The sequence below is a fragment of the Anas acuta genome, chromosome 2 (assembly GCF_963932015.1).
Source record: "Anas acuta chromosome 2, bAnaAcu1.1, whole genome shotgun sequence".
NCBI lineage: Eukaryota > Metazoa > Chordata > Aves > Anseriformes > Anatidae > Anas > Anas acuta.
Genome location: NC_088980.1, coordinates 19,603,847 through 19,617,625, shown reverse-complemented (window position 1 = coordinate 19,617,625; position 13,779 = coordinate 19,603,847). Strand labels below are relative to the sequence as shown.

Here is a 13,779-nt window from a genome sequence, read left to right as displayed (position 1 = left end):
AAGGTTTTGGAAACAAGGAAAAACTGATGTGTTTCTGAGTTGTGCATTGATTGCCCTCTTATGTGTAAGAAGGCCACCTGAAAGAGCAATTAAAATATTTTTAGCAGTATCTGTACTCTTTATGCGGGTTAGTAGTTCAACACATTTTTTTTAGAAAAACAGAAAAGCAACAAGTGAGAGGTTTTTTTGAAGATGTGAGGACTGGCTCTTCGCCAGTCTTGGTTGTTTTTGATACAGTGATGTTTTCTTAACTGTTGCAGTAATTTCTTCTGGGTTTTTGACACTCAGGAGGAAATAAAATCATGATCAGCTAAACTGATTATAGTCTTTTTGAATCCTAATTCTTTCATCCTTTGAAAATATTGTGTGCAGTCTGATGGCTTTTTCTTTATTTTTAATCAAATTGTTCGTTGGGATATGTTGTTGGACCTCCCATTGAAATAGTTTTCTTACAGTAATCTTTATCCACATTTTTCTTTAAGCCTAAAAGGCTTCATTTTGGTGTACAAGTTGTTGCTTTGAAATCTGATGCCTCTGGATGATGATCAGGAATGCTGTGTAACAGCATTCTTTGTGTCGACTTTTCACCAAGACTTCTTTCATGCAGCTGCTTGGGAAAAGGCCAGCTAACAATGCCATGGTTTTATGTCATCCTTCGGGCCCTCTTCCCATCCTCTGGGTCAGTGAAGGGATCTCCTAAGTCTATAAAAACATCACATGCTAGCTTCTCTTACTCTTATTATTGGTATCAGCAGCTCTCCCTGTCAGGTTTTATGGTCTGATGTTTTCCTGGTATTAATGTCTAAGAACATGGATGGTATAATGGTATATGTGCATATTAAGGAGTTTGCATTTTGCAAGAAGTGCTTATCTAAAAAAAAGTCCAGGCCTGTTGTACAGATTCACAGGACGTCGTGTATGTATTTTTTTTTTTACTAAGAAAGGCAGGGAAAGCAGACAATTTTAAAAATATTTTGCCAATCTAAACATACATCTCACCATATCATCTGTATTATATATTTACTATTTATTTCACTAGTAAATATAACATAGGAAACTACCTTACAAATTAGGAAAAATGTTTAGAGCAAGCTTTAAATAAATGTTTGACATTTCTTTCTCTTATTGTATAAAGTGACTCCTTCAGGGAGTGGGAAGAGAGTCGCTAATACCATAGCATAAAGATAAAATGAGTAAAGCTATCATCTTACTTAGCAGACCAGTGGAATGTAAGCTGTAGCTTCTTTGAAAGTAAACTACTTACTGTGCTTCCAAATGAAGACCCAAAGAGGATTTTTCATATGTACTAATTCTTTTGTTGGGGAGAAACTATTGGTAAATGCAGACTTTGGTGTATTTCTGTGGAGTGGAGCCTTTTCTTTGCAGATGAACTTTGTTTTAACAGCAGTTGCCCCTTCATTCTGCGCACCAATGACTGTCAGCCACAGTGGTGAGATGCCTAGCAGGTGGTGTGAGCATCCTGTTTTCATCCATCTTTGAAGAGGGTAAATCAAATAATACAGTGAATAATACTGCATTATCTATAACAATCTCTAAAACTGTTTGCTAGGTTAAGGAAAGTACAGTATCTCAAGCAGATGAGTCTTTTCTGCAAGTTTTATCATTTTGCCAGGAAAAGGAAAACCAGGGTCAAACCCGAAGCATATGGAATGCCTTACTGAGGAGACACATAAAAAAAGGTCTAAAATAGTCTTACCCTCTGGCAAATAGGGACAATATTGGTCTTAAGTACATCTCTACTGGCTTCACCCTTCAGAATGGGACACAGATGAGTCTTGGGGTCAGACAGCAGATCTGCTGGTGGTGAGGGCTGTGGGTGCAGTTTCCTGTAACCTAGGCCAGCCACCAGCCTCTGCTGTGCTTTTCCCATGACTGCTTGTTTTTTTCACCTGTGGTTTTGCTTATGGTAATCAACCTCAGCATCTCTTGCATCAACTTGCTGATCTGACTGGAAGGTAAACTTCAGTTTTCCCCCACGTTTAGTAACGAGATGAATACAATTTTATCTGCACTGGTACACAGCAATCATCTGCTTCAGGGAAAGTGAAGGGTAAGGTGGGACCTTGCCTTTTGGTGGCAGCTCACAGTTGAAACGGTTTGAGTTGTATCCTTAAAATACCTCCTGGAGTGGCTGTAATAAGAAACTGATGTTTCACCAAAGGAAGGTTTTCCCATGTGAGAAAAATATTCTGTCTTGGTTTAGGTGTGAGCTATAGTTACAAACAAAATGAAAGTTCCTCAGTGAGATACAATGGATTCACCAGGAACTGGCACAGAATGCGTAAACAGTTCTTAGTTTGGAGTTGGTGCAGGCTTAGGAAATGGCCATGACATCCCAGAGCTTGGTTTTGGGACTGGACTGGCACTGCAGCTGGACCTACGTGTCACTTTGTGGCTCTGGCTTCCAGTCTGCTATTGCTTTCCTGCGCAGCTTCAACGTGGATTGTGGGATGTGGCCTTCGTATAGCGCCTACTCTGTGTCTTGGTTCATCACCTTCTCTATACTTGGGTGGTGGGATGGGTTATTACTGTAAAAATCTCTTTTTGTTACTTTATTGTGATGGAAAGATCATAAAAGCAGGGCTTCAAAGTTTGCAGTGGAAGGTGATTGAATTTTTTTGCAGTGCAAGTGCTTGTGAATCAAGCTTTGAACAGTTAAACAGTAATTGCAATGGCAAAAAAAATAGATGGATAATGCACTGTCTGCCATTTATCTTTTTTTTTTTTGTTGTTGTTAATTTTAGATTACTTTGTGAAAGTTTGTTTCTAGTTAGAAACCTCTCTGGTTGCAATAGTCTCTTATTTGCTGGTGGTAAAATTCAAGTTAGCTATTCTCTGTCACTGAGATAACACGCCAACCACTTTTAGTTAGGATTCTGGAGCCTGAAATTTGTCACTCCGAATGATAAGGAATATTGAATACTCAAATTATATTTAAGTCTGTAGTGTTAGAAGTGTTCAGTTAGACTCCTGAAATCAAAGTCTCACTGAAAGATTTGTAAAATGTGCATAGATTCTGTGCTGGTAATTAAACATTTGGCATGCCGGAGCAAAACCTAAAATTGGCAAAACTCAGTAGTGTGCCTTCCTGAGGAATAAGTCAAAATAAATTAGAAAAAAAAAACAACCAACCAACCAAAAAAAAAAAACCTCAAGTGGAAAGCTGGAAGTTTTCATAAGACATACTTGAACTTTGAAGACGTTTTGGCATGCATTTCCAGTTTTTGATACTGGAGAAAACTCTTTCCAGTATTATTGTTATTGAAGTAGATCTTGGGGTTGTTTTATATGTGGTTTTGATGTTGTTTTAACGTTGGTTGAAGTTGTTCCCTGAGATCTCTTCAAAGGAAAGTGTTTTAGCTACACTTGTGCAATGTTATCTTAGAAAGCAAAGTGGATTTTATTTTTGAAAGGTAAGGAACATTTCCTAGAGTTACTGGACTAGAAAGTGCAATTGAAATAAATACAGGGAGTTTTAAATTGGCTGTCACCAGTAGGTTGTCTCTAATATGCAATAGCCAAAAACTGTTGATATTTTAAAATTTCTGGATGCGGACATTGTTTGTTGTAGAACAGTGGGATGGCTTAAAGGGAAAGAGGGAGTAAATCTGCTAGCCCTTAGCATCCTTCTGTGACTATTTTTCTTCAGCAGTTTCAGAGAAAGCAGTTCTGATCAGAATGCACAGAAACAAGCAGGCTCAGGTGCTGATTTGAATCCCGGTAACAACTTCCTTAATTTCTTAGTTTTAAGTTAAAGCCTAAGCTTATATTAAAACAAGAAAGAGAGGTGTTATCATCTGGTACAAATATTATTACTGGGAAATGTAAAATGGCCACCTTCTCTAGGATTGAAAAGCAGTAAGTTAAATAAGGGAAGAAAACATACTGAGTTTAGAAAGCTTTAGGAATATTTTACACAATGCTAATACATGCAGTTGCAAAAATGTTTCCTCTTCCTCCCCTTTCCAGTTAAAGCTCTCCTGAAGGGAGGTGAAAGCAAAAGCAAATTGAGCATGAGCAATTCTATAGTAATAGTAAGACTTTGTTAGCAATTACTGTAAATTGAGATACAGAAAGTTTCTAAGTAAAATTAAAAGGAATGAAAAATTGTGGCCAGTTGCTTGTATGCAAGATGTGCTCTACCAGAGTTGCAACTGAAGAAACTTACTGATTTAAGTAAGAAAGGGTGAGGGCTATGCAGATGATTTTAAAAGGCTTTTAGTAAGTTTTATAACAAAAATTATCTGAAAAAAATGGAATTAGGCCCTGGCTGAGATTGGGGAACAATTGGAAATCAGAGTATCCTGTTGGTATTTCTGTCCTGTTCTGGGTGAAGGGGAATGGTAATAACGTAACTTCAGATTGAATACTAACTAGTAGAAAAAGTTACTGAATGTGTAGAACGGTGATACTACAGGGTTTTTTAAATCTGAAAACTTGTGTATACAATAATATTTTCCACACTTAAATATTGGGAAAGCTCAAAAGGGCTGGATTTGATTACGTTGGGAGGGGAAGATGTATAGTTGCTGATGAAGTTGATAGCTTCCCTCAAAACGATGTAGTAAGTGATCTGAATGGGAAGTTTACAGTACAGTGTTTATAGCTTACATTAAGTTAATTGAAAAATGTGAATTTAATGGAGCTGTAAGGATTATACATCCAGATGTGAAGTGTGTGCTTGCTTCTCTTACTGGTTTGGGTGGGTGTCTCTTCAGAACGTTTTGTCATCGCAGCAGGCAAAGCATCCCTGTCATCCAGTACGAAATGACAAACTCAGCTCTGAACATGGCAAGAGGTTCCCTGTACTGCTGGGATACTGAGTGCTGGGCAGTGTCTGAGAGGAGCTGCCTGAAGAAGGACAAAGCAGCTTCTTTTGGCTGAACAGCAGAATGATGAAAGTACCTGCCAAGGAAGAGGAAGGAGGAAAGCGCGGGTTCTGGCCTCTCAGCCGGGGGAGGTTGAGCTTGCCAAGGAAAATGTCCTGTTATGCCTGGCTGAATAATCCCCTGGGGCTGTGTGTGTGGTTTAATCCTGCTTCCTAAACCTGGGCTAATACATAGCGAGGAATGCAAGATAGCTAGAGGTAGACTGTGTGTGAAGGATCATATGTAGCCTTACGGCTGTGTAGCCTTGAGATGTTTTCCTGGGGAGGATAGTCCTGGATTTCTGGTTTCTGCTTTCTCTCCTATTTATGCATGTTTGCAGAGTTTTGGATGCAAAAGTCATAAGCAGGAAGCAAAATCCTGGGCTCTCGTTTCTGAAGGGATAAGGGAGGCATTTTCTCACTGTGTTGTTTAGTCAAGGGCCTTCTTGGTTGCGGAAGCCATTCCAAGTGAAGTCTGTCTGAATGCTGCTCATTCCTTCTTCCGTCAGCGAGACAAGAGAACTGTCATGCTGGCCTTGTTGGCTGCAGGTGTTGTTGTTCCTGTGCGTTATGTACTGATTGTAGCAACAGTGAGTAGTCTCATTTGACATTTATGAAAAAGGTGATGTTTGTTAGCTTCCTTTTTGGATGTCCTCTGCTACTATCTGGTCCTTGTATGGTGAAAAGGAATGTTTTCACCTCCCGTAAGCCCGTGAATTTTGTGGAGGAGTCTCCAGGCCTTGTGGAGTTTTCCAAGGATGGAGATTCCTCGGCCTCCTCAGGCAGTCCGTAACTGCGCTTGTTAGGGAACCATTTCTTCCTTATGCTTTCTTCAGGGAGAGCTGTGGGTTGCTTTCTCATACTTCAATTTTTCTTCAGCAGGGAAGCTTTGTCCAAAGTAACATTTAATCTGTACTGTGTATGAGCCCTTCTTTTATTATGGGGGCTTTTGAGGCTGGTAGAGAGGGTCACAAGAGTGCTGCAACCTTCCTCATGGTTTAAATTTACATTGGACAGATTGTGACTTTTCTGCAAGGTCAGATCGTGTGGGATCTAGAGAAGATTCTGGAACCAAGTGGAGAAGGTCCTTGAGTACTTCTGAACCCCTTGTTCAAACACCGCGTTCATGCTGTTGTACTTCATTTCATTATACACATCCTGGTAATGTTATGGTGAAGGATGAAAGTGCCCACAACTGTCCTGGGTATATAAGGCACACTCTTTGAAATCAGAATCTTGTATCATATAAAATGATACATATATCAAAACATACAAGATCATATACATCTTGTATGTTTTGGGACATATTGTTACATTTTTTTTATAGTGACAGAGTAGTGGTCAGTTAAAGTTACTTTTGAAACTGGTTTCCTGTAGTGAAAGTTCTTCACTTGTAGCTTAAAATATGTAAAAGTCAGTTGGCTTAGTAAGTGATTTTTTTCATGATTCTGGTATATTTTTTTGCATTTATGTCTTTTAGTTGGTGTAGCTGGAGAACAATCTTAGTTATGTTCAATGTAAAAGCTTTTGCCATTCGTTTGTGATGGTCTTCAACTAGCTGAAGAATAGGCTTTCAAAATTTTTATCTGTCACTTTTCTGTGGGTGTAATGGCCTTATTAGATGAGTGGTGTTTATATCTGAGTTACTGAGTGGAGAAATAAATATTCACAATTAACACCATATTAACATTTGTTTATCTGTCTGTAGTAAAATGGTTCTGGCTTAGGGCATTGTGCAAGTCTTAGGAAAGTCCTTTTAAATACTGATTCTCTGGAGATATTAAGAGCAGAGAACAAAAAACTGAAGTTTTTATATTTTTTTCCAGTCTGTTAATGATAATTTTAGAATGGTCTGTAGAAAAGTTTTTAAAAACAGCTCGAGCTGGCAGTTGCTGCTTATGTTTTCCTTATTCTCTTACTAGTTTAATGCTTTTTCTGTGTGTTATAAAAGTCTACAAACTGTATATGAATAAAATGGAGAAGCAGCACAGATACTGTATTTAGTTGCAGATGAGATTCTAGAATGGTATGTTTGCCAGTCTGTGAATGTTGACAGTAAGATTTATGCTTGTACTTTTTCATTTTCTTACACAAACTATGACTATCAATTTAGTAAACTGGAGCATGGGGGAGGATCAGTTGGAAACAGCTAGAAAGGATTTGTGACTTAATAGATAAAGAAAAAGCATGTACCCAATTCCAGACACTTGATACCATGCCAGAGTCTCAGCAGTGGTGGTGTTTTTTGCATTATATGATACATTCACATAAAGATAGTTTACTTGCTTTACCTAATCTAATAATCTGTTAGATTAATTATATAAATGTGGAATTTTATGCCCTTAATATTCACTTACACATAAGACAGCCAGGGCAGGGGGACAGCACTACTTTTAAGGTGTACTGAAGGTCTTGTGATGAAAGATTTCAGTTTTCTTCCTCAGAGAGAACAGAACTCGTGTTAAATGATTAGCAACATCAAACTCACGTTGAGATGGAGTAGCTCTGCACTATGTGATAGCTCTCTTGTCATTCTGTTAGTAAGGTTAGTATGTTTGTCTGTTGGGTTAGCTTTTGTTGAATTTAGCCTAGGGTAGGATATGGACAGTTTTTACACTTATGGCAAACTGTCCTCCACTGGAAAAAACTTGCAACTCAGGATCTTAGTATTCAAAGAAAGCCTGAAGGGGAATTTTCTCTCTGAATTAGCACTTTTTCCACTCCTTAAGTGAAATGCTGGAGAATTGGGTATATGTCTTTCTTGAAATGTTGTTAAAACACAGTATGGTAAGTAACTAAGCACTTACTGATGACCCTAAGTTAATTGCTTAGAACAGGACTGGATACAGGAGTTGATGTGGTTATGAAAAAACAGATTGGCCACATCTTTAAATGAGGAAAAGACGGGAGTTTGATAGGTGTGGGGCTTTGTGTGTGTGGGGGGTGGTGGTGGTGTGGTGGGATTTCTTGCTATAGAAAGAATACATTGGTCTAGTCAAATTGAATGGCTTTGTTTAAATAAAAACAAAAAAGTGTCTTTAAATAGAAAGAAGTCTTACATGATGGTAATGCTTGCACGAATACTAGTTTGTTAAGACAATATTTCCCTGTTGCAGAAATTTGCATCGTTTTTAAGTGCTGACTGTGTTAATCCAAGAAATTTTAAAGAACAACCTGTTTTTCCATTTGTGTGTCACTGTTTGTAGAAATCATTACTATTTGCAGTCTGTGGGGTATTATTTGTAGGAATTGTCTACGCAATAAACTTAAATGTGTTACAGCTCATCTTAACTTTGGCTAATATGAAATGAAATGTAAACATGGTTTAAGTAATTTATGTCTGTAACGTTCTAAATGGTTAAAGCAGTCCATGGGGAAAAGTGTTGTAAAGGGTTCTTCATGCTATAATTGAAATGTCCTTTGAGCTTCTAGAAAACATTAAAATTAAATACAATTATAACTTTTTGTAGGTTGGGCTCATGTGGTTTGTGCTCTGTACATTCCCGAGGTGCAGTTTGCAAATGTTTCTACAATGGAACCTATCGTGTTGCAGTCTGTTCCTCATGACCGTTATAATAAGGTATAATTATGTGTCTTTTTATATATATATAACGTATTTATCTTAAAATCTGTGAGCTTTAATAATCTAAAACTACACTTAAATGTAGTTTACATAAAACTCATGAATGTGTGCTGTAAAGCTGTATGTTTCCCTCTGTGACTGTGATAAATTCAAGAATTAAGAAAGCTGTATTAGGCAATTAAGCTGCAAAGTTATCGGCAACGTCTCCTTGTTCCTTTACAGAGTAGAGACTGTTTTGTTAATTACAAATATCATGATCTTTGAATAATAGTTTATTTTGAAAGCCATGTGAAATATTTTCCATATGTAAAAATGTTATTACAGCTTATTTGAAATGTTGTTATTAATTACCACCAAGTCCCACTGGTTTAAGTATTGATAAGATGTTCATAAACATTTCTCTTAGGAAGAACAGCAATGCTAATAAGTTAAGGCACAAGCTTGCAGACTTTTGCTCTTGTAAACAGTGTTCACTCTAACAGGATTATTTGCTTGTAGAAGAACTGCTCCTAAATAAGCATCAGTGAGATGGAATGCTTTTTGAAGTGTGTCAAGACTTTATGTACAAGAAAAAAAAAGTTAACTTATTAATGTTTTATCCTGAGAGCTACATTTTTCTGCTTGTTCTTCTGCTCATGCTGCCTCTTCTTCTCTAGACTTAACTATCTCTTCCTTCATGTTTTTGTATTTTATCATCTGTAGGCAGCAAACTGTCTGCATTTCTGATTAGTTTTATTACACATTTTTCTTGTGCTGTTCCTTTTACCACCAGTGTCTTTTTCTTTTATGGTGGCTTGTGGACACTGGAAAGAAAGAAGAATAGGCTTTATTACAGAAGAAATGAGGAAAAAAAAAGCATAATTTCTGGTATCCTTTCTACAGGGGAACCAGTCCTTTTTAAGTTGTTTCTGTAACCTCTCATTTTTGTTTCTTTTTTTTCTCAGCTTACATCTCTTTTTTCTATTTTTTTGATGCGTTGGTCTTTTCCTTGTTTGTTTCACATTCTCATAATTGCTGTTTCCTATGTTTTGTCCTTACATTTACTAGTATATGAGAAACACTGAGAGTCAAACTGTGGGTCCTTCTAGTATTTTCTCATTACATACTACCTGAGTATCTGTATCAGCTTCTTGCTGTCGGCTTCTTTCTGCATTGGCAAGAACGTGCAACAGTGAGATTAGATGCAGAACTAATAAATCTTCTGTGTTTGGACATAAAGCTGTACAGATTTGCTGTTGCAGATAATTTTTTTCTCTGCTCAACTTTGAGCCAACAGCATATCTGTTTTCTCCTTTTTCCCCATGCAGGAGTCAGAGTGGTTTCTATATTTGTAGCAGTTCATTCTTAATGCACTTTAAAAATTTCATTGAATGCTTTGGGTTTTGTATTATCTTGCATCTTTTCCATTGATACTAATTGACATTAGATGAGTAATTACTTATAACTTCAAAAAAATGTACTTTGCATTGTTTTATATTACTTTTTCACAGCATCCATTGTTCTGTCCTTCTTTAATTCCTTTTTTTTTTTTTTTTTTTTTTTGAACTGAAGTTGCTTCTTTCTTGAACAGTTTCTTCTAAATATATGATGGATAATTTTTTCCCCGATGAAATTCCCGTTTGCATTTGACTGGTCTGTACTTAAGTCTTTTTTTTTGCTTGCTTGCTAGGTAAATATTAATGGCACACAGATCATGTGGAGTTCCTGCTGTTGTCTAGCTTTTCATTTTCTGCTTTTTTGGCTGATGTTCTGATTAGACTCTGGAAAATTAAAAAAAAAAAAAAAAAAAAAAGCTACTTTCATACAAGCCAATAGAGTATATCTTAAGATATACTAAGATAATACATCAGAAATTGCAAGGTTTGGGACCAAACTCCTAGCCTACAAGTTGTTGTTATTGTTAGTTATTTTTTGTTCTTTGTTCCAGAACACAGACTTTATGGATTTTATTTGGCCTTTTTGGTTCAGGGAGATAGTAATTGTGGATGTCAGGAGAATGAAATTACTGAAGTGCAGTCGATGCAGCATACCTGATGAAATCCATCTGACTTCATTGCCTAATCTAGTTATACAGGACAGAATGTGAGAGGGAGTCACTGATGGGGCAAGCCCAACTTTTTGAATAAATCTATAGCCAGTGCTGAGTGTAGTCCTGCTGTGGCTATGCTGCCACCAGGTCCTGAATAGTTTTGAGCAACACCACCAAAATCAATGCAACTCCTGATTTCCTTTTCAGATAGCCTGCAATAACTTCACCACCTTGTTATTCAGTATAAATTGTATTTATTTAAATGATGTTTTTTTGTTTTTTTAGATCAGCAGTTTTGTAAAGCATTTAGCTCTGACTTTATCAACTTAACACATACTGTTTAGGAGGAGATGGGAAAGAAAAGGTTTTTTCTCTTTAAATTACATATGGCAAAAAGTTCTTAAGACATAACTTCCTAAGACATTTTGAACAAATGTTCGTATTTAATTAGGAAAAAAAACCACACTAGAGCTGCTTGCCTTTTTAGAGAGGTATAGTGCCAATTTCATTCTGTCAGTCAACTCGGGTTGGAAAGAAATGATTTTAAAGAGGGATTTCATTTCCTGTGAAGTCCTAAGTAATTCTGTGTATGTGGTTGGGTAAGTGTGGGAAGCTAGCATATGGGATTGGGGGAAAACATGGATCAGTGAAAATTATCATATGGGAGAATTCATACCATGGTCTTTAAAATCAAGACAAGCTTCTTTGGAGCTTTGCCAGGAGTTAATACTTCATGTAGGATTCTCTGTGCAGTTGTTTCTTTAATGAATACTGCAAAATATGCAAGATGACAAAGTACAAGAATTTTGAATACAAGTAAAAACACAGCTGACACCAAAGTACAAGGCTTGTTAATATAAAGGCATTTGGCCACTATTTCCATGATGTTTACCTATTTCTGGGATAAAAACCTTCACATTATAGAGTGAATCCCTTGAGTGGCCTGATTAGTGAGGTAACTAACAGGGAAGTTCTTCTTATTCAGTTGCTTCCAAAAAGGAATGGACCAGTAGATGCTCTTTTATGAAGTAGGTGCTTTTTAATTCTTGGATAATTAATTCTTGGATAATAACGTACGGATAATCTCTTATTTTATGTGAGCTTTATTTGTCTCTTTTAGGTTCATTTGAAAGTGAAGTGGTCATGGAAGAGGCTCCTAAAAGCAATAATTATATTCAGAGTTGATTAAAAATAGGTGCATTTGGAGTTCCTTGATCCACCTAGTAGTAAAGGTAGCTGATAAACTTCTATGTCAGTATTTGTTACAGCAACGAGAAATTTCTGGACAAGTTCTGAGTTTGATTCTATAAGCTGAGAATGCTTTAGGTAGCTGTTACAACTAGAGGAAAAAGCTTCTCAAATTCATGTTTTTGCAAGGCTTTCCTTGCCTCATCTTCCCTTCTGTCTTTTTTGCAGAGGAGGTTTACAGTTTGAATCTTCAAAGGAAGAGTATTGGTAGGAAAGGAAAGGCAGCTTTGCAAAATGTTGTCACATTTTTCTCATAAAATTTCCTTGTGGAGTGCAAAGCTCTGTGTAATGCCTTATTTTCTACTGAGCTTGGGAAAAGTTTAAGTACTCTTTTTCCCTGAAAACTTCTGAAGAGTAGTGCTGGGATATAGAGACGGTTTACACTTCTGAATTCAAGAGGCTTCAGGGAAGGTGTGGCAATTGCACGGATTTGCAAATGGGTAAAAATCTTCACTTTTCTGCTTTCTGAAAGGAAGATAAAGCTTCTCGAGCTTCAGGAGCTGTTTGGGCATCCAAGAGAAGATAGAATTATGAGAGGCTGAGCTTTGGAGAGAACTCCCAGCCCTTGTTGGGATGGGAACATGCATCATCTTTGGCCCTATTTCATGTATAGGATTAGGAAGTGGGCTTTATACTTCTGACTGTTGTAGGAAGCATGGAAGTTCATTGAGCTTCTTAAAATCTGTAGGCAGTCCACAACATTGTTTAAATTTGTTTGTAGTGTAGCTAGTCAGTCTTCATCTCTCTCTCTTTTTTTTTTTTTCCAGTCATTTTAGTGTAAATCAGTCTAAGGGGTCCTGAAGCTCACATCCTAAAAACAGTGTATAGTATTGAAAAACAGGGCCTGTGTCCGTACTAAATGGAATGCTTATACCACTTCATTTTCTGAGCTTCAAGGAAGAAAAATTTTAAGGCAAAACTCTATGGAAAAAATAGAGAACAGTAATGGGAGCTTGAGTTTTATGGGTCTGTTGAACTCTTTGCTTGTAGAGGGTACCTTACTTTGAAGTGACTTAGGAATAGTTACTTATATGCAGTTGATAGATTTTATGAACAAAATAGGTCATCATTTAAATATGTCAGGTATGATTTGGAAAGCCAGAGACCAGCCAGTCTCAGCCCATGCCAAATGACTAACTTGTCTGTATGCACTACCATGATATACAGAGGGGGCAAGGTGAAGAATCAAGTCCTCCTTTCTGAGCCTTCAAATGTTTATGGTTGTTGGGCTGTATTATCTGTAGGGTATAATGCTTCCTAAAAGCCTAGTGAAAACAGTGCAAGAAGGACTCATCTCTCCTGGAGCCTTGCATAGTAACAAAACTGCTTTACCTGATGTTACGTGTTGTAGATAGCTCTGTCCCATTCTGTTCTGATTTCAGAATTTCACTCATTTTCACTTCTTCTAAACAATACTTGTTTTGCATTACATCCTTTTCCATTTTTAATCTCAGTGATGTTTTGGTGTATTTTTCTTACACTGTATTTTCTACCACCATTGTTGGTGTTTTTTTTTTAATTTATTCTTCTACTTGTTTTCTTTGTGATGCAATCACAAGAAGTCAGTTACAGCTTAAATGGTAGACAAAAGAGAAACCAAATAAAATTTGTTTCTCCTTCACTAACCACCAAAGATCTTCCAGTGGGATTTCTACACAGGTAGAAACTGTTGGTGCTTGTCCCTTCAGTACAGTTCTGTCTAATTTAGAAATACGTACTTGACTGTACTGATGCTGGAGGATATTTTCAGTAAGAATCAACTGCTAAATAGTTAAGTTTTACTTGGGCCATAGTTTGCAACTGATGATATAAATGTGACATGATAAATCTCTCCAGATGGTACTTTGGTAATTAGAAGAGTTAAAAATGGGAAGAAATGTAGGATCCTGGTAAGACACACACACAGAGAAATTCTGTGAAAAGATTTTCAGGTAAAGAGCAGGTTGTTTACAGTTTAGCTTGTTTTTAAGCTTGAAACGGGCTTGGTGTATTAATTTAAACTTGGTTTAGAGAAGGTTCTTGCTTGATGAG

At 37.0% G+C, this 13,779-nt stretch overlaps 1 protein-coding gene across 9 annotated transcripts in view; it reads left to right on the top strand.

Annotated features, from left to right (window-relative positions):
* MLLT10 (MLLT10 histone lysine methyltransferase DOT1L cofactor) overlaps window positions 1-13,779 on the top strand; it is a 126,649-nt gene that overhangs the window by 32,824 nt on the left and 80,046 nt on the right. For all 9 annotated transcript variants that reach the window (XM_068673768.1, XM_068673766.1, XM_068673765.1 and 6 more), the window contains one exon: window positions 8,359-8,468. In XM_068673768.1, the coding sequence (XP_068529869.1) occupies window positions 8,359-8,468 (110 nt within the window). The remainder of the gene's footprint in view (window positions 1-8,358; window positions 8,469-13,779) is intronic.